General features: G+C 41.4%; 2 protein-coding genes across 3 annotated transcripts in view; one reads left to right on the forward strand and one right to left on the reverse strand.

The window, feature by feature from the left end:
- The window catches only part of VIT (vitrin), a 91,392-nt gene extending 77,256 nt beyond the window's left edge, over positions 1 to 14,136 (forward strand). Inside the window, exons 17-18 of the mRNA XM_043511499.1 lie at positions 9,752 to 10,265; positions 11,072 to 14,136. Of these exons, the coding sequence (XP_043367434.1) occupies positions 9,752 to 10,265; positions 11,072 to 11,250 (693 nt within the window). The 3' untranslated portion in view covers positions 11,251 to 14,136. The remainder of the gene's footprint in view (positions 1 to 9,751; positions 10,266 to 11,071) is intronic.
- A 3,438-nt stretch (positions 14,137 to 17,574) lies between these two features.
- Positions 17,575 to 27,035, reverse strand: part of STRN (striatin) — a 115,859-nt gene continuing 106,398 nt past the window's right edge. For both annotated transcript variants that reach the window (XM_038397405.2, XM_038397404.2), the window contains one exon: positions 17,575 to 26,952. In XM_038397405.2, the coding sequence (XP_038253333.1) occupies positions 26,783 to 26,952 (170 nt within the window). In that variant the 3' untranslated portion in view covers positions 17,575 to 26,782. The remainder of the gene's footprint in view (positions 26,953 to 27,035) is intronic.

Raw genomic sequence — 27,035 nt, forward strand, 5'->3', positions numbered from 1 at the left:
TCTGCCTATACCAGAAAAGGATTGCTGAAATGAAGAACCAGTAAGTTTTATTGGCTAATGAATAGCCAATAACTTCCTTGCAGTGAGATCTATTAAACTATGAAATAGTCTCCCAAGGGAAGTGGTGAAAACCACAGCATTTGGGACTTGTAAAGCTAGTCTGGACAAAGTGTTAGAAAACAGTCTGCGAGCTACAATTCTGCGCTGGCAGGCAAATGTGGACAGATAAACACTGTAGGTCTTTTCCAGTTCTAATCCCCATTTTTCTATATTCCATGAATGAGCTGAGCTACAAGCAAATACCATTTTTAAGTCTGGAATTAAGGCTGTATAAAGCTTTTGTTTATATCCCTGCACTACAAAAATACCAGACCACAAAAATAAATAGTCTGCAAAAAATACCTTCCCTTGAAATCACAGCATTCCTAATACCATCCTTCCCCACTTGAATTCTCATATGATTTTTATTATCTTGAACAGCTACAGTAGAAACTAGTGTTGTATATATTAATGCATGGCTGTTGCCTCTTTTAATGAAATAATTTCTGTTGTTGTTAGGATTTGTATGTGTTATGATGTTAAAACCACATTCTGTTTTCAGTTACAAGACAGGTGTAAATCTCGAGTAATTCCACTGAAGCTAATGGAGTTACTCTGAGTTTACACTCGTGTAACTAACTTGAAAATTTTTATTTGTACCTACATTGTGATTCTCCCATTCAACAAAGTCTGAGAAGCCCTTGAGTCCCATGCTAGTACTAAGATCATATACAACTCCCGTTTCCACATCCAAGAGAAGGCACAATAGCCCAAAGTTAGTAAAAACAGACAACTTAAAAATGTGATTTTGAGAGGTGTTGCTGAACAGACAAAATTATTTGAAATGATATTAATAAATTAGGTGACACTCACAATTTTTGATCCATTGACCATCCATTACCCAGGCTAGAAACACATCAGTGGCTTAGTGAAAAGACTTCTAGCATCAATAAATCTGTCCAAGCCCTGCTCCTAGACCATTCATCAGAAAGCAATACTTTTGACCCCTCTACTAGTTAATATTTCCAATGTTTCCATCCTAAATCTCTAACTAGGGAAAGTTAAGACAAGGTGTGAACATCTTACCAATTTCAAACTGCTTTGGACTGAACTGTGGTGTTGCATGTAAGTTAGCAGCCAATTTTGGAGGTGTTTTATGTTTGCTATGCATGGTGTAAATCTGTCAGAGCATTCTGGAGTTATGGAAAGGGAAAAAAGACACTTTTTTCAAGTTCTAACTAAAAATGGCTTTATTTTAAAACATACATTTCATCAACAGTTGTTAACGAGTCCTTGCAGAAGACTAAGCCCTGGGGTATTATGAAAATACATATTTCTTTAATTTTAAATGTCACTGAGTACAGCAGCCAATGGACATGCATAACAGACATTCTTCAACCCTTTTGTAGATGTTATGAAGACATTTTTCTTAAATGCTACCTTCAGCATGTTTCCCATATGAAGTAATAACTATAACTCAAACTTTAGTGCCTAGGAAGAGCTCAGTTCATTCCCCTGTTCCCCCACAGACTTCCGGGGCAACCTTGTAGAAGGCCTTGACAACACTGGCAAGTTTCTGCACAGTAAAGCAGCTTTCTGCGCTGTAACTCCTTACATGCATGCACTGCCACGCCACTGGGTGCACAGAAACTGCAGTTGCAGCACTGTAAAAAAAAAAAAAAAAAAAAAAAAAAAAAAAAAACACACCCTGACAAGAGGTGTAGAGCTTTCTGCGCTGGGGCCACGGTGCCAGTGTAGACTCCCTGGTCAAGTACAGCACTGCGATTGGCTTCCGGGAAATGTCCCACAATGCCTGTTCTCACCTCTCTGGTCATCGGTTTGAACTCTACTGCCCTGCCCTGATCAGACCAACTGTCAGCCCCACCCCATAAATTCCTTGGGAATTTTGAAAGTCCCCTTCCTGTTTGCTCATGGATGTGTGCAGTGGTCTCAGTGCATCTCTCCAGGTGGCCATGCCTGCTCCACTCACCAGGCGATCCCCCGCTTGGAGCAATGCCGAGCTGCTGGACCTCATCAGCATTTGGGGAGAGGAGGCTATCCAGTCCCAGCTGCGCTCCAGCCATAGGAATTATGATACCTACAGACAGATTTCACGATGCATGACAGAAAGGGGCCATGACCGGGACACTCTGCAGTGCAGGAGCTGCGGAACACCCACCACACGGCGTGGGAGGCAAACTGCTGCTCTGGTGCTGCGCCCACGAGCAGCCGGTTCTACAAAGAGGTGGACACAATACGCGGTGGCGACCCCACCTCCACTGTGAAGACCTACTGAAGACCACTTCAGTAGCTCGCGTGCCAGTTGAGAGTGGACTGAGCCAGGAGGAGGAAATCTTGGACAAGGATGTGGAGGGGGACCCAGAGGCAGAGGATGACTCGGAGGTCAGAGATGCATGCAGCCTGGAGCTCTTTTCTACCCCGGAGGAGCGTAGCCAGTCACAGCTGTCAGATCTTGGCGAAGCGCAAACAGTAGAGGAGGACCCGGGTAAGTGACTTTGATTTTAGGAATTGCTGAAGCAAGCTGTTGGTGGGGGGGGGGGGGGGCAGAAGGATTGCAGAAAGCCGGCTTGTGTCCAGTGATGAGCTGCCAAAATCTTAACTGGTTCCCTCCTCAACCCACGAGGGGGTCATCGCCCACCCCGCCCCCCAGGACTCCTGCCCTATCCAACCCCCTACGTTCCTTGATGTGCCCCCCCCCCCAGGACCCCTGCCCCATCCACCCCCCTCCCGTCTGCTGACTGCCTCCAGAACCAGGCAGGAGGGTCTTGTGGGCCACTGTAGTGGGTGCCCACCCTAAGAGCCAGAGGAACCTGCCGGGGAGCAAGGTGGGGAGTCCCGGTGGTGCTTACCTAGGGCAGCTCCCAGGAAGCATCCAGCAGGTCCCTCTGGCTCCTAGGGGTGGGGGAGCGTAACTAGGGGGAAACGAGCATTCCCCCCACTGATCACATCAAAAGTGGTGCCTTAGGTGCCAACACTGTGGGTGCTCCGGGGCTGGAGCACCCACTGGCAGCTGCCCAACCCCACCTCACCTCACCTCCGCCCCTGAACGCCCCCCCCCCCCAGTTTCCCGTGAATCGGAGGTTTGGCAGGAAGCCTGGGAGGGCTGAGAAGCAGGCGACGGCTTTGTACTCAGGCCCGCGGAGGCGAGCTGAGGTGGGGAGCGGTTCTCCTGCACCGCCCCCTCCCCCTGGGGTTACCTGCTGCGGCACGGGCGGCCCTCCTCATGCCCCCCCGCCCCAGCTTACCTCCATCTCTCTGGGCCTGCGTGTGAAGCCACTGCTTGCTTCTCAGTCCACCGCAGCTTCCCGCGCGAACAGCTGATTCGCGGGAAGCCGGTGGGGGGGAGCGGAGAAGCAGAGCGGGACAGCGCGTTCAGGGGAGGAGGTGGAGGTGGAGCGGAGGTGAGCTGGGGCCAGGGATGGGGTGGGGGAGGGCTTCTGGAGGGTGCTCTGCACCCACCAAGTTTTCCCCTTGGGTGCTCTAGCCCTGGAGCACCCATAGAGTCGGCGCTACTTTTGGCCGGTTAAATTTAAAAGCCCTTTTAGAACCGGTTGTCCCTCATGGAACAACCGGTTCTAAGAGGGCTTCTAAATTTAACAACCGGTTCCAGCGAACTGGTGGGAACGGGCTCCAGCTCAGCACTGCTTGTGTCTGTATGTTGCACGTACCACCACATGCCTAGGCCAAGAGGCAGAACAGGGTGTTGATTGATTCCCTCACTTCACAGGAATCTGCCTCAGATCTCCAGGAAACTCTCATGGAGATACTGGACAATCCCCTGCCGCAGGTTCCTTGGCAGAGCTGCTTTGTTTCTTGCCCCATTAAGGGTAACTTTCCCACGCCCCTGTGCCGTCACTGGGGACAGGAAGTACTATTTCTGCACAAGGGCAGAAGGCGCAGTCTTGGAGAAGACCCTCCCTGATTCCATGCCCACCCTCAGCAGTGAGATATCTTCCATAATGAACACAGCCTGTGGAAAATGTGGGGACAGTAATGATTATAAGACCCCCTCCCCATAGTACTGGCTCTCCCCCAGAGCCATGTGGACAGTATGGTCCTGAAACACTGATTTCCCCTGCCCCTACAGTTACTCACCATTTTGGGGGCCCTGTGCCTCATGTATGCTTGCCTGGGGTCAGCGAGTTAGTGATAGATATGTGAATAGTGGCTGTGGTTTAAATCAGTGGTCTGTGTGTTGCAAACAATTCTGGATCTGTAAAATGTTGCATTTTGGCTTCATGGATATAACCTTGGGAGCCCAGCCTCTCTGTTATCGCCGGCTGAAAGGCTGCACAGAATTACAAAGTGGCCCCGAAGAACTAAAGAGGACTTTGTGTGACGTCATGATGCACTCCATGGCCGAAAAACAAGAATTGAAGGAGTGGCGGGATAGCAAGAAGAGGGACTGAAAGGAGAATGCGGCCCACCAGAACAAAGCCACAGAGCGGCTCTTAAACTTTATGGAGCGCCAAGCGTACGTGCTCCAGGCGCTGCTAGCACTGCAAACTGAGCAACTACGCGCCTGCCCTCCCCTGCAGCCACTGTCACAAAACTCTTTCCCATACGCCCCTCAGACACCGCCAACACACTCTTATCCACCTCCTGGCTCCAGTCTGTACCTGCTGCATTCCACTCCCACCTCGTCACAGTCCAGCCCTGCAGATTTCCAGCACCCACTGCACTCTAAACTTGTCCCTCTGAAGCTTAGCCCTGCTGAAGTACAGTACCCACTGCATTGAACTCCAAAGGAGAAGGTTGGATATGGTACCTGGACATACACTGTCCCAGGACCCGACCTCCCCTTGAGTGCTGATGTGTTTTTTGTTTGTCTCTCTCCTCCAGTTGTTGTTTTTTAATAAAAGCATTGTTTTGGTGTGAAAGCAATCTTTATTCCATTCATTGAAAACAGAGCCCTGCAAAGCAACAGACAATTTTCTTAAGCCTTCATAGTGCATCGTCTGCACCAATCACAATCATCTCCTCACATTACAAGCACTACACTCCTGAGCATAGCAACAAATATTAGTGGCTTTCAGCTTCAAATTGCTGCCTCAAGGCATCCCTGATCCTTACTGACCAGTGCTGCGCCCCTCTAATAGCCCTGGTCTCTGGCTGTTCAAATTCAGCCTCCAGCCACTGAGCCTCAGTGGTCCAGCCCTGAGTGAAGCTTTCACCCTTCCCTTCACAAATATTATGGAGCGTACATCACACGGCTATAAGCATGGAATATTGTCCTTGGCCAGGTCCAGCCTCCCATATAGGCAGCAACAGCAGGCCTTTAAACATCCAAAAGCACACAAGTCATTCTGCACTTGCTCAGCCTGTTGTTGAACCGCTCCTTGCTGCTATCAAGGTTCCCTGTATATGGCTTCATAAGCCACAGCATTAAGGGGTGGGCAGGGTCTCCCAGGATCACAATGAGCATTTTGACTTCCCCTACCAGACTTCTGGTCTGGGAAGGAAGTCCCTGCATTCAGCTTCCTCAACAGGCCACTGTTCTGAAAGATGCATGCGTCATGCACCTTTCTGGACCAGCCTGAGTTAATGTCCGTGAAACGCCCACGGTGATCCATAAGTGCCTGGAGAACCATTGAGAAATATCCTTTGCCATTAACGTACTTGGTGGCTAGGTGGTCTGGTGCCAAAATTGGAATATGTGGGCCATCTATCGCCCCTCTGCAGTTAGGGAATCCCATTTGTGCAAAGTCATCCACAATGTCATGCACGTTGCCCAGAGTCACGGTCTTTCAGAGCAGGATGCGATTAATGGCCCTGCACACTTCCATCAACACAAGTCCAACAGTTGACTTTCCCACTCCAAACTGGTTAGTGACCAATTGGTAGCAGTCTGGAGTAGCCAGCTTCCACAGTGCAATAGCCACATGCTTCTCCAATAGCAGGGCAGCTCTCATTCTCGTGTCCTTGTGCCGCAGGGCTGGGGCGAGCTCATCACACAATCCCATGAATGTGGCTTTCCTCAGCCGAATGTTCTGTAGCCACTGCTCATTGTCCCAGACGTGCATGACGATGCGATCCCACCACTCAGTGCTTGTTTCCCCAAGCCCAAAAGTGGTGTTCCAGTGTGGTCAGCACCTCTGTGAATGCCACAAGCAATCTTGTGTCATAGTTACTACCCGTGGCAAGATCCGTGCTGCACTCCTCTTGCGTTTGTAATTTAAGGAATAACTCCACTGCTGCTCATGACGTGTTGGTCAGAGCGAGCAGCATATTGGTCAACAGTGTGGGATCCTTTCCTGCAGTCCGAAGAGGCAGGGCACTCAGTACACAAACCATTGAAAGATGGCGCCAAATGCAGCCGGAAGCACAGGGATTGCTGGGATGCGAAGCAATGCATCACAGGGCATTGGGACAGGACCCAGGATGCCCCACGACCCCCTCCACCTTCCCACAACTCTTATTGGAAGAAGAGAAAGAGGTGCTCTGTGGGATAGCTACCCAGAGTGCATTGCTCCTAATATCGCTGCAAGTGCCAGAAGTGTGAACATGCTATTGTGCAGGCAGCTCACAGTGTGAACACACAACAGCGGTTTCCCTTAAGCGCTCTCTGAGCGGCGCTGTAACTCTGCCAGTGTAGACATATCCTTAGACTCTCTGGCCTGGATCCACAAATGGACTTAAGCATTACAATGCCCAGCATTACAATGCCTAGCTTTTAGGCACCTAGAAAATCACTGGACTAACAATGAGATCCACAATTCCTGGTTTAGGTACCGACTCTTTTTATACAATGAACGGGATCAACAACAGCCAGCAAACTATGCAGGGAGTAGCCTAAACTAGCCAATGGGAGATATCACTGAGGGGGGGGGGTTTCCTAAGCCCCTCTCCTCTTACAGAGTTAGGTACCTATGTTCAGGTTACATGCAAAACATAATTCTGTGCCTTAGTCCCCATTGGTAACATGGAAATACTACTACTTGTCTACCTCACAGGTGCATTGTGAGGATAGATAAATACATGAGATTGTGGGGTGCTCACACAGTACAGTAATAAGAGCCATATAGGTTCCTGAGAGAGACAGAAATAGTAGTTTTATTTAAAATCTACTCTCTTCCTGCAAACAGCTGGAATATTAAGTTTCCAGGACTTTATCTACCTAGCTCTATCAGGAAAGCCCACACATCCTTGGAGAAACATCATCCCATTCCTGTGATGCTATTTGGTTCTTATAAAAGTCATTGCACCTGGGTACCACAGAGACTGATACCTTTTAAAATATTGGTGCAACCTAAAAATACTACATATACCGAACACACCTGGAGCTCAACCTGCTTTTGTGAGATTTCTTCAACAGAACAAAATAAAAGCCACAAACGTCTAAATGAGAAATCATAACACATGGGCACATACTAATTATTCAGCTAATTAGGATAGGTATGTTGTCTCCATTGCTTTGTTATGAATAGATGAAACTTCTGGTTATGCTTGGAATAAGAGTGAATCCCTACAATCTACCCTATGGATGGTCTAGTCTTAAACCATTTCAGATAGGCAGCCAATACTCACGTCAATTTAAAAAGTACTGCAGGGCCAATTGGCATGAAGCTGTGACATGAGGTGTGATATGCCAGATCAGCCAGGGTTCAGGAAGCAGGGTGGAAGTTAGAAGGTATTTTCAGAAAGCAACTTGTTCTCTGAGCCACCCCGCAAGATGATTTTGTGCACTTTCCACTGTCACTGTGCCATATTTTCAGAAAGCAACTTGTTCTCTGAGCCACCCCGCAAGATGATTTTGTGCACTTTCCACTGTCACTGTGCCATGAAATACATTTCCTATGAGCTTCAAAGCCCTTAATGGCATTAGTTGGGCTGTCTCCAGGATGCATTTTATTGGCTTATACTCTTGTTTTCATTTATTTTTTAAAAGGGCAAAACTACAATGAGGCTCTGTGATCCTGCCAGAGCCGGCATGGAAGATAGAGAGCAGGGGGCCCAAACAGGAAGGCAAAGCTGGCAAAACAAATATTCTGGGATGTATTAGCAGAAGTGTTGTAAGCAAGACACAAGAAGTAATTCTTCCACTCTGCTCTGCACTGCACTGATTAGGCCTCAACTGGAGTATTGTGTCCAGTTCTGGGTGCCACATTTCAGGAAAGATGTGGACAAATTGGAGAAAGTCCAGAGAAGAGCAACAAAAATGATTAAAGGTCTAGAAAACATGACCTATGAAAAATGTGGGTTTGTTTAGGTTGGAGAAGAGAAGACTGAGGGGGGACCTGATAATAGCTTTCAAGTACATAAAAGGTTGTTACAAGGAGGAGGGAGAAAAAGTGTTCTCCTTAACCTCTGAGTCTAGGACAAGAAGCAATAGGCGCAAGGGCGGTTAAATTGCAACAAGGGCGGTTTAGGTAGGACATTAGGAAAAACTTCAACTGTCTGGGTGACTAAGCACTGGAATAAATTGCCTAGGGAGCTTGTGAAATCTCTGTTCTTGGAGATTTTTCAGACCAGGTTAGACAAACACCTGTCAGGAATGGTCTAGATAATACTTCGTCCTGCCATGAGTGCAGGGGGCTGGACTAGATGGCCTCTCGAGATCCCTGCCAGTCCTATGATTCTATGACTTTATCTTGTGGGCTGTATATGGCAGCATCAGAACATAAAAAGAGCAGCAAGGTAGAAGAAAATAAACATGGTGAGGCTATGACGTGAAGCCTAAACCGATGTGTACAGAACTAACTTAGAGCTGTTGTGAGATAGATTTGCTGACACCAAATGTACCGGGGAGGACACTACTACAGAAACAGTTGAACCCTCCTTTCAGGTAGACGATAAAGAGCAGATACACAATCTGGCTCATCAAATGCCCTCAACAAGTTAGTTGGAACATTAACATCTTAAAGATTTTACATTTAAAACAATTCTGAATCTACCTCTCCTACCTACAACATACTCCACATTCCAGCCTCCTCTTCCTCTCTCCCTGCTCCCACCCAGCCAGCCAGAAATCCATTCCCTCACCACAAGTTCCCAACTCCTCTTGTTAGGTCTGGAAGAGCTTCCCCTCACCTGCTCCCTATGTGCATTCAGAGTCATAACTGCTTAAGTTACTGACTAAGCTGTAAAAATTTAAGAAATTTTGCTTCCACTGCACCACAACTGTGGCAGATTCTCCTTTAGTTTACGCATTGCCAACATTTTTCTTTTGCCACATTTCTGTTTCATGATCCTGATTTCTCATTGGGATGGCATGAGCCAGAAAGAACCCAGCTTGACTCTCAGGTACTATGTCGAATTTGCAGGACTGACAGGTGGACAAAACCTCATCTTTTTACTTTTAACTGGAGAGGATTGATCTGGAGCCATTGCCAGTCAAATAAGGAACTCCAAAAGAAGGTCACTTTGTACAGAGTATAACTCCGAACTAAATGAAGATATATGAAAACGAATTTGTAGTTTTGACACTTGGCCTAACTCTGAAATAACCTGTGTACAAAACGAAATTCAGAGAGTGGTGGAATTTCATATTGAATTGTTCTGACAGTTTACACTGACAGCTCCATCGCATATTTTATAAATGCTGGGGCAGGATGTCCAGTGCTTTAGTTGAACACACTTTATATGACAGATTTTTCTCAGAAAGGCAGCAGAATTTGATTGTGTAATTAAACTAAATCTACATTATGCCCAATACGTGCCTTTTTACTTTTGTATTTGCATCTCTCTGCAGGCTGTATGCAGAACAAATGGTTTCTATTCCATTAATGTGCCAAGCTGGTTCAACCTACGCAAGGTAGTCCAGACCTTGGTGAAGCGGGTCTGTGACACTGATCGGCTAGCTTGCAGCAAGACCTGTCTAAATTCAGCTGACATTGGCTTTGTAATTGATGGTTCCAGCAGCGTTGGCACTGGCAATTTCCGCACTGTCCTCCAATTTATAGCCAACATAAGCAAAGAATTTGAGATTTCAGACACCGACACCCGTATTGGAGCTGTGCAGTACACCTATGAGCAGAGGCTGGAGTTTGGATTTGACAAACATAGCACTAAGCAAGATGTTTTGAATGCTATTAAGCGAATCAACTACTGGAGTGGAGGGACCAGCACTGGAGCAGCCATCAACTATGCCTCTGAACAGCTCTTCAGCAAATCCAAACCCAACAAGAGGAAGATAATGGTTCTCATTACAGATGGCAGGTCTTATGATGATGTCAGAGGGCCAGCCATGACAGCTCATCAAAATGGTAAACTGCTATCTTCTGCTATGGTGGCCCACTCCACCTACATACAGTAGCTTAACATTTATGGAGGTAAAGCAGTTAGAGTGGTCATTGCACTATGGCAGTAGATGGACTTTTGGGCAGCTCACCACCCTAAGCTATGGCCTTGTTAGAGCTAATCAAGGTGAAGGTGGGTGAGTAAACAGATGGGAAGCCCATAAGAAAATAGTGTAGTCAGATTTGTCAGACAGGATGCATCTCACACACTGCAGTGCTCAATGGGTTTCTGTAGGCCTACAGATACAAGAAGTGTGTGTATGAAGCTCACTTTTGCTTTCAGTGTAGGATGTTCAAACTCATTCTGTGCCAGGCTTTCAGGCAACAGCCTACTACTGTTTGACGCCATTGGCAAGACCTATTCTTCAGGGCTGACATTGCCCCCCACACCTCAGCCTGTATATGTGGTTCAATTCTTGTTGGACGCTCACATAGAGGCCGTAAAATAAGCTACAATGGGACATGGAGAATTTTCCTGTCACAGAAGAAACATAGGTCTGAGTATGTGACTCTATGCAGCTCCTTTCAGAGGCCCCAGTGTAGGCACTGTATTGAGGGTCGGAGAGGCATTAGCTGTAACACTCAGTTTCAGAGCCTGCTGTACATAAGAGCTGCCCATTGGCTGTACCTTCTATAATGTCCCTCAGAAGCCACAGCCCAGAGTCTGGTCCCTTCATTTTATGCCCTGAACGTCACATTTATTGGGGGAGCAGTTTTTGTAAAATTAATTTCAAAACATATCTGGCCATTTTAAACCCTGGTTGTCTTTTCAGAGGTCATAGCTTATTCAGTTGGAATTGCATGGGCAGCCCATGATGAACTGGAAGCCATTGCAACAGACCCGGATAAAGAGCATTCCTTCTTCGTGGATGAATTTGACCACCTCTACAGATTCGTTCCTAGGATCATCCAGAACATTTGTACAGAGTTTAATTCACAGCCCCGGAACTGAAGAAAGTAGGCAAAGCATTATACTAATGCTGGGTCACTGGGTGTCATGCAGGAGATGCACAAAATGCTATACAAGTAATGCCAGCTATGAGTCCAAGAAATACTAGAAGAGTTATTCTCTGGCATTTTTCAGTTAACAAAGCTGATTTCAGCTCTATTCCCTATGCATGATAAAGCTCTGTGTAGACAGGCACTTTTATTTTAACTTTTTTTCTGGCTTCAAAACTCTGACTTGGTTGGATAGACAAAGACAGTTACAACCCTTGAAAAGATAAATCAAGTGACTCAGCTTTGTAGATTGAAAATTTGTTTCCAGAAGAGAGGTTTGAAAAGGTTTTTCAATGTAGATCCCAGGGACATTTTCATTTGGCCTTTGTGTATTGCAGAAGCTCTCTTTAAAGACATTCTCTATCACAGTGCTTCTCAAACGGTGGTCTGTGGACCACTGGTGATCTGTGGAACACTGCTGGGTAGAGACCAAGCTGTATCTATCAGAGTGGTGAAGCATCTCTGTCTTCTAGCAGTGATGCTTCCTGCTAGTTGTTGTCCAGACCAGGACTCTCAGGGTTTCCAGAGATGCTTTCCAACAAAATCCAGAACACCTTTTTTTAAACCTTGGACAGCTGTTCTATGTCTCTCTGACAGGTTTTCATTTGGTATAATTTCAAGCTAATAGATATTAACAGGAGAAAGAGCCAAACTGCAAAGTGACCTAGATAGATTAGAGCAGTGGGGTCTGCAGGCATTTACTGAACTTAATAAAGTTCTGCACCTATGGAGAGGAAGCAGCTGATGTACATACAAAATCGGGAACACGGAATCCAGAATCCCCACCCATTGCATTAGAGGGAGTTTATTTAGAATCTTTTCCTCTTAACGTTATCCTATTGTCAGTGTCCAAGCACGATAGTTACTGCAAGAAGGGTCTGGGCTCAGGGAGGAGATACCATTGGAAGGGCCTCTGTCTTAAGTGGTACACAATATGAAAAAAGTTTGAGAACCACTGCGTTATCACCAAACCATTCCTCTTTTAGGTTTCACGCTGAAGCATGGATGGAGATCAATAGCATGAAGAGAAAAGACTGTTCTAGAGTTGTTTTGTTAAGGATTTAAGAGAAACACAGTGACTGTATTATTGGGTATTATACATTGGCAAAAGCAGGACTTCCCAATGGTAGAGATACACACTGTAGATGGAGTATTTTGGATTGGTTTTGTGTCTGTTGGGTCACAGAGTATGCTTGTCAATTGGTCAATTGTGCTTGACCAAGCAAATTATACTATTATGATGCTGCCTTCTTAAATGAGGAACTAATCTTCAGCAAATAATGCCAGAAGTGATACATTACTGAAGTCTTGAAAGACTTGGGCTTTAGTTGGTGTCAGCTGGCATCTATTTTTTTCATCCACTAAAACTTGATAATATATGTTCATTGTTTATCACAGTTCATGGAGGGAAAGGGGAGAAGAGTTAAATATTACTTGAGAGAAACAAGACTGTTCATAAACTTCCCTGGATATTGGAATTTGTAGTCCACAATACTTGGGGGCTGGGGGGGGCGGGGAAGGAAAGGGTAAGAAATTAATGATGAAATATTAAATGAGTTTTTGTGGCTCAATTCTCATAGCTACTACACTTTGAATAAATAACAGGATCTGAATGCAAACACATCATTCAAATTAATTACTACTCAAAAACATCATTAGAAATATAATCCTTCCAACCCTAATTGGCCAAAAGAAATAATTTAATCAGAGACAGAGGTGAAGGGATCTGTGCCAATCTGGAGTGATGGCTTATAGGCATGCATTACTTCACAATACAGATATCCTGAGATAGAATTAGTAGAACAAGGAGATCATCAAGTTATTGCATTGATGAGGTTTTGCAGCCTTCCATCAGCAGAACACACACGCTTCCAAGACACTTTGTACCCTCACTGACCTGAATTCTGACACCATTCTTAAACCCTGAGTAGACCAGTTTTGTACAGGGGGTCTAACATGGGAATATGAAGTTAGGAGCAATAAGGGCAATTTGCATGCGTTAGGACATATTTTCATTTCTTTGAACATTTTAATCTTAAAAAATAGCAAACTTGATAAGCATTTACCATGCTGGCTTTCAAATGCTCTTCACTTACGTGTAACAAAGTTCAGTGACCATCCTCTATATCAAGCGTGCAAGATTATTTTTCAAAAGGCAACAAGGTAAACCACTTAAATAAACCAGAACCATAAACTTATTGAACAACTGTTTTGTATGGTGACTGAATGTCACGAGAATTTCATTGCCTAAGTCTTTGAAGTGATCCTTAAATGGTCAGATTCCCCAAAAGTGATTTTTGGTTTTGTTTTTAAATGTCTCATTTTAAGTATCCTTTTCATAAACATTGTAAATTAAAAGGGCTTATTCTACAGTTGTGGAATTACCACTGATATCAATGGGAATCCAGTGCATAGAACAAGTGTAGAATATATTCTGTTATACATTAAAAAACATTTACCTTGGACAGCAACCAAAGTACAGGTCATCTGCTGAAAAGCCCCTGCAAAGAACATTTTGTTAAAACATGTGATAGTAAGTTATCTGTAAACCGTCTCATAAAAAGTTTTTTTTCTTGTATATTTGTTTGTGAAGAAAGCAGAGTTCCTTTTGTAACACGTCTGAGCTACTTTAAGAGCTTTTCATAATATAAGTTGCTAAACCTTTTGCAATAAAAAAACATAAAAGGTGTATGCAGTACGGCTTGCATATTTAAGACAATATTTTAAAAACTGTACATCCAAATATTACTGCATTTTAGTTTTTAAAATGCAAATAAGGGTTTCCTAAAAATAGAGATACCATCAAGGTCAGCAAGACCCAAGGTGTTAAAATAAAAAGCTTTCTGTGCTTTTATGTTGAACATACCTGGATGAATTACCACAAATCTTGCAAAGATCCATGGAAGGGGAAGTCAACTCCAAGCAGTGTAAACTAGCAGAATTTGATACGTTGCATCAGAGATGGAGGTTGATGTCAGGACAGAGGGAACAAGGGGTGAAACATGTCTCACATAGCGCCTGAGGATCTGTAGGACACATCAGTGTGAAAGCTGTAGACTCTGAGACCTGAATGGTGTGGAAACCCCCAAGGTTTCCAAGTTGGTGGCTATGACACATTTGACTCCATTGCTGCAATGAAACCATGTATGGCTAAAAGCTAAGTGTTACTAGATAAACTGGACACCCATGTGGAGCTGGGATAAGAGCCTCAGGGCCAGTTGTCAAAGATATTTAGGTACCTAACTCCCATTAAGTCTCCTAACTACCTTTAAAAATCTAGCCCTTAGTCTCAGCTCCAAAAGCACAGGCTCTGTCATTTGATCTGAAGGAAAACTCCCTTAGCTGATAGCAGCAGCTCCTTATCCTTTTGTAAACTAGCCACTAGAGATTATAACTCATAGATGTAACCAGTATCTTAGTGATGTATATGCTTTCTGCAACCTTGCTGACTGGGCTCACTGAGTACACAATAGCAATTAATGGTGGGCTTAGCAGCATTAGGTGCCACAGCAGCTAGACAGACGATCTCCCAGAACATAAAGAAATCACCTGGGAATACCTTGGTCCCAATAGATGTGTTTACTAATTACATGCACACATGCAAGGCCTCACTATAGCATACATCTGGTCTGCCTGACTGCTGGTGGCTTCTACCACCATGGTGAGTGCCACGAAAAAGCTCACCAACTTTTTAAAGGGATGCTATCCTGTTCCTATGGACGGCACAGGGGTACCTGCTTATCCCCCTTCCCATGCACACCAGCCACACTCACCTAATACCTCACGTCCCCCACCAGGACTTGCCACAGCAAATACTTGATATGAAACCAAGATGACCTTAATAAGAGGGATTGGGTAGATTCAAGCCCTCTTATCAGAATACAATCCCAGTGTGTGCTTCAAGTGGAGGGGGTCCGTCAAGACTAAAAGGAGTGGTGTGCGTGTACTATGGGCACAGTTGGTTCTGGGCAGAAGTGGTTCAGTGCCTGGGGCCCATGAGAGTGACATCCCATACAGCACAAAACATGTGGAGCAGACTGCATCACTGCTCCACAAAATACCCCTTCCTTTCAATTCCTGTAGCATGCAGCCTGTGGAGAAGCCACTGCTGGGCCAGAAGTGCAGATTCCTTACCGCCTCCCTTGGACTTTGTGGGGAGGGAAATGATGGTGGATCCACCACTGCCTTCCACATGGACCAGGAAGTGGAGCTGGAGATATTGGATGGGCCAGGACTCCCCGCTACTCCTTTGGCCAGTGGCCTGCTGCCCTGCAGTGACCACTTGGGTGGCCGGCTGGAATGGGGAGGAGACCCCGTATTGCTGTTGCGTGGGGATTCAGCTACCAAGGCTGGCAGTAAGCTTTCAGATGGGGGCCTTCGTATTCCCTATTCACTGATTTCATATTTGGAAAGCCCAGGGGAAAAGATCCCCATGGTTGCTGCTCCTGTAAGAGACGGGCAGACCTGTTTTCCCTTCTCCATGCTCATTGCAGCTCTTGCATTGTATGAAATATTGAAGTAATACATTCCCAGTGATTAGAGAAGCTTTTGGAAGTAGCTAGCCCAATAGGGGCCATGAGCAAGTTCTTTCTTCATGTCTCTAAAGCATGGATCACCATAGCCAGGTCCACATCCAGAGTCTCCTGCCCAGCCTAAGTGCAAAGAAAGCATTCCTCATTATTGCTGCTATCTGAGCACCCAAAATAGAGGGGAGGGGAAGGGGGAGGACTTCCAGCCCGTGCACCACCTTAAATCGTAAAATGGACACTCTCTCAAGAGCAAGATCACGGTAACTGCTAGCTCCTTAAACAACTTCCCTCTGCCTATTGGCATCAGTTCTCTCATTTCTGGACAGAACTTGAGCCAGCTATTTTTCATTCAGGTTCTTAAATGTACCAGGCAGTGGGACAGCAGCGGTACAAAACTGTCTATGCTTGATGAATCATCTACATGGCTGATGGCATTATTCATAGCCCATAAAGTCTCATTCTCCCCATGTAGCTATACCTACTTGTTAAACAGAACAAGTGACAGAACCAAGCCTTGGGGGACATTACAGATTTAGCAATGTCTCAGCCACATTGTTTACAACTAGCTCTTAGTCATACTGAAGGGCAGGGTAGGTGGGTATGCTCTTCCTGCTTCTACAGCAGTTCATCCTTCTTTCTGGGGTCTACTAAACGTTTTCTAGATTAACTTTTAATCCCGCAATTATTAAAAAGACAGATAATTTTTGTTCCATACTTTTAAAATTTCCGTTGTATACCCATACTTACTACCAACCTTAACATTAATGGCATTTTTTGTTCTCATGGCCAATAAGACACTGCACCTACTACAACCATTAATAAGGGATATAAACCCTTATGCTTCAGTTCATAACGCTCTGACAGTTTGTAGTTGGCTTTGGAAGAAACTTCCCCATATGGTAGGGGAACTGCTAAATTGTACATAAGAGCATTTTACACTTTCCACTGAAATATCAGATATTGGCCATTGCTGGAAACAGGATACTGGACTAGACACACCTTTGTTCCATTCTAGCAATTCCTGTTTTCCTACAGGATTGGGAAAAATGACAATTCTCCCAGCCACTGAAAGGAGGCTCGGGCTCTTCTCTATCCTACTCTGAACTCAGAGGAAACAGGATGCGTTTGCTAACAAGTTTTTCTGTTCAATTAGATACAGAGTTTTATACCATCCTCTTCACTGAGCATCTGCCAGTAGTGCATTAAGCAACATGACTGACCTCTGTCCTGTGTGGTTCATTCTTTATCATCCTCTCCACAGGGGGAGAATTGTGTGTACACTTTTTTAAAATGTACATGCTACTCTCTGTTTATGTTAGAGAAAGTAAGGTTAAAGCACATTGTGTTACTCCCAAGATCGCTGCATCACTCTGTGATAATCAACCCCCAACACAAAGGCATTTACTCTATTGGAATAATGTGTCTCTAACTCCCAGTGAAGACACTAAGTGCTGTGTGCATTAAGACTGCATAAATTGTAAGGTGCCACTGATGTCAAGACGGCATAGTCATAAACAACAGCACATGGAAATTTAGACCAAGTACAAAGAATGGAAAGGGAGGTAATATTTGGCCCAGGAATAGAAGAACTGCTTTTATAAAGGTCAAATTTAAAAGGAAAAATCAGATGATACTAACATGGCCCACAATGGAATGTGCTAATATACATCTGTAGGGCTCTTTTGGGTGTCCCCACACTCTATATGCTTATATATTTCTCATGAGGCAAAAATATGGAAACTACAAAATGTTGAAAAATAGTATTTATTAGCACCCAATTTACATGTACAAGTATATGGTACAAATAACATTTACTTGCTGCTGCAACATTAAATAAAGCTGCTCTTAAAAACCATTGCTTATTTCTGGAAGTCCATGTGATTTTGCTCAGGCCAGAATGTGGGTACAGTATACAGATATCCCACTTCATTACTGCCATATCAATATAAATACCTACATGATTACCTCAATGTTATCTCATTTTAAATTGCACATCAATATAAGCAGATCTATATAATTTTAATGACATACTTGGCTTATCAGACAAGCAAACGTAACTTTAAACACAATTGACCCAATACGTTCCACAACCAATAGTTTCATTGCAGTTCATAAAAACAGAAAAATTAGAGAGCTCCTATTGAGATGTCCCAAAATACTCAAATAGGTTTTAAATGACTGCCCTGTGACTTTTCAAATTTTGCAGTTTTGTATGCATGTCTAGGATTCTGAAAATGAATTCCGAAGTTCTGATATAATATTAAACTTTTAACTGATAATACAATGCTTTCATTCTAATACAAAAAACTTCTGGTCTGTTTGACGGTAAAAGCATCTCAAAATTGTAGGGATTAACACAAGCAGTTAGATTTTCCCCAATGAATGAAAAATCCTTTTGAAATTATAGAACATTTGCAATTTATGGATTCTTATTATCGGGAGAACTAGTTACTTTGCAAATTTAAAAAATGGATACATCACTTTTAAAATAATTAATTCACTGTGTACAAAAGAGTAGCATATACCACCAAATTAGCATGGTTATAACTTTTACATAATCTCATACTAAACCATAGACACAAATTGACAAGCTGACAGAATTATTCAACAAATAGATATTTTCCATCTGAGTCACCACTTCACAAAGCACCTGCAGTCTGATACTGTTACACCAAAGTAGTCATTCAGGACACTCACAAATGCACAAAATAAGACCCCCAAAGTAACATGCATGCTCAATCTTTCTCCTTGTTGTTTTCAAGGATGTGTTTCCCACATTACTCTTAGTAACTTGCACCCTTTCACTTCAACTTTCATAGGAGCTACACAAAGTACAGACTTAGGAACATGACAGCTACAGTCACTAATATTTTGTAGTCACCACCTGTAATCTGGGTTGCCAACCCTCCAGGATTGACTTGGAGTTTCCAGAAATTAAAGATTAATCTCGAATTAAAGATTATGTCATGTGAGGAAACTTCCAGGAATATGTTCAACCAAAATTGGCAACCCTATCTATATTTTAAAAGGGGCATTACCAGATAGCTTTGGTCCCAAATATAGTTTTTGTTTTAGGAAAAAAAAATGAAGTACAGGAATCAAAACAAGAAACAAACTGCATTAATAGTGAAACATATTTAAAATTATTTCAGTTTTAACTATGAGTAGTATTAGTTCCAGAGGCAAAGAAATTTCTTTGAAAGACTGTTTTAACTTGAGTGCTTCTTTAAGAAACCAATTGAAGATATTCATGCAAAATACACTGCAAGCAGTGCTGAACATGAATATCCATGTTAAGAAATTATTATACCTATAATTAATAGAAAATATTACACTGAATAATAGTTTTATCATCCTGTATTCTTCTACAAGTTGCTGAGATGCATGATTTAAGGAAACCACTGCATGTAGTACAAGACTCCCTGTCAATCCACTCAGGCTCCAAAGCTACAAAATGTTACTTGTTAACATACTCTTTTTGTATTTTCTAAAGTAAATTGCTCCAGATTGCTAATGCTGAAGTGATACCCCTGAAATCTTTTTACGTTTGTTGTAAACGCTTGACTGAGATGAAACATAATTTTGGGAGCTCTACATTTGAAAAAAACAAAACTACATGCAAAGACCACAATTTCAATGAAAGATAGAATAAAAAAATAAATTCTTAATGGAAAAGTGTCAGCCTGAAGTCCATCATTTATCCCTTATACAATATTTTTGGCTGCTTTTAGTAAGTAAGCCACAAAAGTAATGAATCTATTTGGTTTGGCAAGAAATTATCCCTTCCCTTTTAGAAAAGTTCAAATCCAGCTGTGTAATTCTTTTTTTAACCTTTCAGCTTAAGACTTTGGTGCTAGGACCAAGGATTTCTCAGACTCTGAGCACATAATTTTGGGAGCCTGCAATTCAAGATGAATGAATGCAAACAAACAGGACTTTTAGGCCTTGTCAGCACAGGGCTTTGAACAGTTTAAAATACATGCTTAAGCATGGGGTAAACATGGTTATGGTCTTACTGTGTCATAACAAGTCTTGGCAATGTAGACAGGGTCAAATTGGTTTAAAAAATATCACACTAGCTCAAGTAGAGATCTGCATTAAAGCATATTTTTTAATCTAGCTACAGTATGGATTGGTTTGTCCATGATGACAAAGTATCTTTACTGAAAATGAGCGAGATTAAAACCAGGTGGGTGAGGTAATATCTTACTGGACCAACTTCTGTGGGTGAAAGAAAGAAGCTTTCAAGCTACCCCAAGCACTTCATCAGGATCTGAAGAAAAAGTAGAAAAGAAAAAAAGTCTCTTTCACCAACAGATGTTGGTCCAGTAAAAGATATTACCTCGCCCCTTTGTCTATCCTGGGACCAAACACAACTACAACACCACTGCAAACACCAGATTAGAACCCTCGTTGCACCGTTCATTCAAAGGGATTTATACTGAGAACAGAATCTTAAAGTAAGGTCTTACATTGTACAGTACTTCTCAGGTTTCAAACAGACTTCAAGCAACAAAATTAAGTCAGCAGGTAGGATAAAAAAAATAAGAAAATTCACTAGAATCAGAAACTAAAATGAAAAATAAGTAGGTTCAAAAAGCTTTTTTATTCTAAATAATGAAAACTCAGATGCTGTAGTCCTATAGACCTGAAATCCCACCTGTCCTTCAGGAAAAGTGTCTAAACAGGAAGTTGCTGTTAATCAATGCAACACCCTCCAAAGCAGGAAGTCAAAAACAGACAGGATTTTAAGGCTCCATGAATGTATAGTTTATGGAAGAGATTCAAATGGTAAGAACAAACAAGACCATGAAAAAGGGGGCTACTCAGCAAACAGTTGTTAGTAAACAAGGAAAAGTCGTCATTTTGCAAGATTTTCACTAACAGGAGCAGACCCATTGACTGAACAGGAGTACTTGCCTGAGTAAGGATCACTTAAACATAGGGGTTTGATCGGGCTCAGGCCTTAATTTTTCACCATCCCTAAGCTTTCCCCATTTTCTTCCATTTCACATCAGGCTACCCTTCAAAATTCAGTTGCCCTCCAACTACCATTTTTCTAGTTTGTAGATGTACCCCACAGGCAGGCTGATGGGAAAAATGTTGTCTACTACCTTACTATTGTTACCCGTAGTCATGCTGAGTAGTACCTGACATTGCAAGGGGTTTGATTAGCAGATTATGTGCAATTTATAGTTACCAGTGTTGTTCTATAAACCTAAATCCATTTATAGCACAGAAGTCAAATTATGTCACTTTTCAGTGTAGCCTCCACCAAAAAAATACACAAAAGTCAGAGTAAATGGTAAATTCTCAACTCCTTATGGGACAGGGGAACTATCCAAACAGTGACTCAGGGAAGAGCAATAGATTTAAAAAAATAAAACAAAAACAAAACTAAAACCTTACTACAGAGTTACTCTATGCCACTCGAGAGAGAAGTAGTTAATTTGACTGTAGCTCTGAAGCTCACCATCAGGAAAGATCCAAGGTTCATGTTGAATTAACTATGTTAATGAATGAATTAACTATGTTACAAATTATAAATTTTCCTAACAATATTATATGTTCATCTATCTTAATGTCATGGCCTGATTTTTCCCTTTTTAGTAGTTGTGGCCAAATAATTTTCCATTTAGCAGTCTCAAATTTCAGAATGTATTTTTAAATGTTGTATTGTAGTTAGTTTCCACAGTTATTTCCATTTTGTACTTTCCCAATTTAAAGAAGAGTTCCATTTCACCTATCTGAAATATATACATGTTCATAAACTGACTCATATCTTTCACTGAATCACTTTCCCATTCATACCTTATTTGCATGTCAAAATAAAAATAAAAAGCTGTAGCATCATTTAGTAACATAGTAAAATGGCTAAGACACTTGTGTATCACACTGGAAATAAAGCAAAGTTTCCAAAGCTAAGCTTAGAATGGCATTGACATTGCATTTATTTGTATGGAATGGATTGTTTATAATGAATTAAATGCAAAAATACCCTAATTATTTATATAACATCGAGGTTGTGATCTAAATCCGCAAAATCATGGGCATTCAGAAATAAGGCTGAAAACTGGTCCTGCACTCCCTCCTTTGTGATTAAGTTCTAATCCTATCACAGTACATAAGAACAAGTCACCTATTAACATCTTTATGGCCTGATACTGCAAATTCTTACATATGTGCTTAATTTGAAGCTCATGTGTGGTCACACTGAAGTCTCTGAGGAGTGTGTCAAAGTTAGATCGGACCTTATATATGAAAAATAATTTAAACAAAACATTTTATTTTCAAAGATTTTGTCATAAGATACCACAAATCTCTTGCTACCCCTTCTCTAGTGGTATATTTTACTATTTGACCAAACTATACTTTCTACTTTGGCACAAAAGGGCAAAATTTAGAATTGGGTCTTAAGATATCCTGCAACCAGTGATGGGCAGACTTCATACAAGTTGACATTCATTACAGAAAAGTCTTTAGAAGTGCTTGAAAAAGATGCAAGATATGACGTTTATGCTTGCTAATGAATTTCTGGTTTCCTTTAGGATGGATTCTAGTAATGTGCTTGGAATCCAGTGCTCCTGTCAAAAAATGATGCATGTATTTTACATTAATGCATAGTTTGTGGACCTCCCTAAATCAAATGGCTAAAGTAGTTGAGAATGAGAAACATTTGGGATGAGTTCACACTGATGTATTGAAAGTACTATGTGTTTAATTACTTTAGATTTTATTTATTGAAAAGGACAAGTTTTTATTTATGTGGAATTTGCAGCTTCTACATCCATGGTTATGGTTTAATTACAAATCTGAATACTGAACAATTACACACTTAGTAATTCAACCATATTACGCTTGGGAATACTTAAGCTGTAACATTACTTTAAATCACACATTGCACCCTAAAAAACAGCTATAGGAAATGAAGTTTATTTCTAATAAATTTGTTAGTCTCTAAGGTGCCACAAGTACTCCTGTTCTTTTTGCGGATACAGACTAACATGGCTGCTACTCTAAAACTTTCTAAAGAAAATGTTTTTTTATTAAATGAATTAAACTTAAATGTGATATGAAAATCATGGTAAGTCCTAGGTGACTTTTATAAACAATATAAATGAAAAAGACATTTGAACACTCTGATTAGGATTTTATTTGGCATGACATCGAGGTTTGTCTTTAAGGTACCAAAAAAAAATAAAAAATAAAAATGCAGTGACTAAGACACTATAAAAGTGAAGGAAATATTTCCCATAATACTTAATCCAAGGTGTGTCCCAAATGAGTCTAATCCTTTTGTACAAGAAAGTATTTTAGTTAGCTGAATCATAACCATACAAAAACAGCATATGGTTTATCTTTGTAAATTGGAAGTGAAAAGGAGGATGTTTAAGGCTATTAGATCATTTTCACCAGATAAAGGGGTTGCAGTTTCTCCTTTCAACTGAACTTTACTAAAAACAAAAATTAACAGGTTAACCTACACTGAAATTTCTATGAAATAACACTACAAAATTGCCATGTGAACTTGATGTGGAAATAGCATAATGGCAAAATGTAATGCCTCATGGATATGGAAATTTTAGTGGAAATACTGCAAGGATCAGAGCTGGGTCCAATCCTATGAATATTTTCATTAGTGGCCAATACACATTAACGAAATTTACAGACTATACTGAATCGGGAGGAGTTGCACATAACTGAAGAACAACAAACAACAACCTGGGAAGCAATAATGCTGAAAATTGTCTAAAGAAGATGGCAGATACAATTAAGATTTGAGTTTGCGATCTGACACAGCAGCAAAAAGGCCAATACAATTTTGGGCTGGGTGAGCGGAAGCATCACATCACAGAACACAGAGATTAACAGACCCTCTACACTAGTACTGATAGCACTGCATCTGGAATGGTATGTTCACAGTTTTGGACAGCAAGTTATGAAGAAATAAACTAACAAATTGAAAGGGCTGAAATGATCAGGGGTTGTAGAGAGTTGACTTGTAAGGAAAAAAATGAAAAGAGCTAACATGTATAGCTTGCCTAAGAGACAATTAAGGAAGGGATATGATAAGCGTCTACAGATACCTTCAGGGTGTAAATACCAAGCATGGAGAGGAACTATTCAGTACAAGGGATTGTAATTTGGAATAATGCGATGAAATTAAGAAAATAAATAATTTAGACTGAATACCAGGTAAAACTTTCTGATAGTGAGATATCTAAGCATTGGAGTAGTCTTCCAAGGGAAGAATTGAAAGCCTAATCATTTGGGACATATATAAAACCTCACTGGTCAAAACACTATGAAAATGCACAATAGGGTAACAATCCCACTTTGTCAGACTGATGAACTAAACTGCCTAAGCAGTCTTTTCCATCCTTAACGTCTATGATGATGTTCAGAAGAGCTGACAGGCTCATGCACAGTATCCTGCAATCCCGCAAGTACATGAGCAGATACAGTAAAAAAAAAAAAGACATTAACATCAATTATGAAGACCAGCACAAAAATATATACTCCACAACCTCTTTGTAAGGCTACATTTGTTTTTTTAAAGGCACCTCATCTTCTAGCTATTGCCAGCTTTAAAAGATTCACTTTTCAGTTTGAGCAAGAGCTCAACAGTAAGAATGGAACATCTTTCAATTCACATTTGACTAGCCGCTTTTTCTTACATTCAACTTTTAATCAGTTAGAACGACAGTCTTTAAAAACAAGCATGCTGGCCTATTAGTTTTATGTACAGCAATCTAAACACCTGTAACTATGTATTATATTTTGTAAGCAAACAGGACAACATTCATTTCATACCTATCAACATCCTTTGTATACAGAAACTGAGAAGAACTCTTAATACTAAAACATTAAAATGCACCCATGAAGTCTTCCCTTACAAGACAGATTTAATAAATGTTTACAATATATATATACTCATCTATAATATACATAACTTTTAGAATTTTTCAAATAAATCTTTGTAATTTCCTTTCCAAAAAGAAATAAAATAATGATACTGAAAGAACAAGTCAAGTACACAAATGACTTTTCACAAAGTTGAATGCTCAGTTTTGCAGCCAGATTTCCCCTTTTTATCATATAAAACTAAATAATTTGAGTTCTTATAGTAATCTGTTTAGTGATAAAATTCTAATGTTATTTAATGGAAATATATTGTACATCAGTATGACAAACTGAAATATCTGAATATGCTGAGCAGTAAAAGGAATTCCAGGATATTTAGCATTAAATATAATACATTGCAGGCTCAAACAGTTCAGGGCAACTTTTTATCATAAAGCAATAGAGTGACATTGAACTCCCTATTGTAATCAATGGGGAGTTCTGCCTAAGTGTGGTTCTGCTCTGAACAGTCACTCTAAAAATAGCATTGTGTCCTATGTTTACTGTGTTTCAATGACTCCTATTTCCAAAGTGTCAGTTTACAAGAAAAGATTTCTTTATTAACTTCTAGCCAAACTCAACCTGAGATTTGAGAGTCAGGCTGGGTTCTTTCCTTCTCACATCATCACCAGTAATAAAGAATCTGCAGAATTAATTACATTCCACAAGTGGAACTGAGGACACCACCGACTTAAATGGATTTACGGAAAGGTAACAAAGTCTGATGGTTCCCAGTAGAATACACTCCATCTTACTCTTTCTCACCTGTGATGGCCCTTCAGGGACAACAGGACTAAAAACCAGCAATCTTATTTCTGTCATGAAAGTAAACAAATATACTGAATAGTAAACTGAATATAGTGAGGGATCAGATCTGCTGAGTAAAAAGGTGCCGTTTTTAAACGGTCACTTTTCACATAACCGCACTTTAAAGATCAATGGCACAGCATGCCCCATACAGGGGGAACATTTCAAAAGTTCCAACGGTTTGAAAGTTATGGAATCTCTCTAGAACTAGTAGAATCTTTAAAACTGGTGGAACTTTGTAAAGGCACCCACTGCATTAATCTGATAGCAAGACTCACACAGAGCACTATCAATCCATGTTTATTCTTAAAATGAAATCATGATTTTCATCCACAGTGGCACCCTTTTTTGTAGGAACGGGAAGAAATGAAGATGTGTTGGCTAAACTGTGCTAGAGGTTGCTGTGGGAACTTTTATTACAATTTCTTGTGCCTGACCTCCAACAATAAACAGTATTATACATTTGAATAAATTAAATCCCTTATTACAGTATATACAGACTGTTTCAGCCTGTCTCCTTAATTGTAATTAGACTATGGCCTTAGCTTCTAGCCACCTGCTATCACATTCTTTCACAAAATTAGTAAAATGTATACATTTTCTGCAAACTAAATATTTCCTGTATAACATAATAAATTGAACAAAACATTACTGCATTAATAATTTTTCAAATTTATTTTATGCTAGCAGCCAAGTGGGCTGAGATTAACTATCAGCTACTTTCCTCTAAACACCATCTAGTCATTAATACCAAAGGGATGAACAAGTGAAATTCATATGGTAGCCCAATGGGCATGTGAATGGTCACCTTTTTAGGTTACTTAATTTAAGTATGCAGTTTATACGATTCTTTGATGAGAAACACTTGGAAGTTCCCCTCCCCTCTCCCTGCAGCACTCAGGCCACCTATTTACTTGACCATCCCTCTAGTGTCCCACTTTATTAGCAGAGAATACAGAGACCTAGTTTCGCCCAAGGCCTGCCTGGACGAATATTCACACCCTCAGAAATAAAAGCGTTTCTTTTGCCGACATTTGAAACAGAGCATCCAAGCTCTCAGCACCAGCTGAGTTCACAGAAACCTGAAGAAACCTTAATTTAGAAAAGAGCACCCTGCAAAAACTAAACCATTACAAACATTCTCTTAATTTCAGGGTAGGAAATGAAGATTGTTGCTCATGTCTTCCTCTCTTTAGTGCATCTGGTTTAATGTACAAGAGCTAGAGTTGAAAGGGAAGCACTGTGTCATACGAAGACCTTAGCCAGAGCATCTGCTCCTGCACTGGCAATATAACATTTGGATGGGTGAAATGCCACATCATGAATAGACTCATCAAATTTTTTGCGATGAGCAGTAAATTCTTGAATACAGGTTTTGCTTTCAAGGTTCCATAAGCGAATTGAACAGTCATGACCTACACAGAGAAAGATGGAAATATGTTTTCTTAATTGTAACAAACATTGAAGTTATTATGATAAAGAAAGAGGTTAACATTTG

Source organism: Dermochelys coriacea, chromosome 3 (assembly GCF_009764565.3).
Source record: "Dermochelys coriacea isolate rDerCor1 chromosome 3, rDerCor1.pri.v4, whole genome shotgun sequence".
Taxonomy (NCBI): domain Eukaryota; kingdom Metazoa; phylum Chordata; order Testudines; family Dermochelyidae; genus Dermochelys; species Dermochelys coriacea.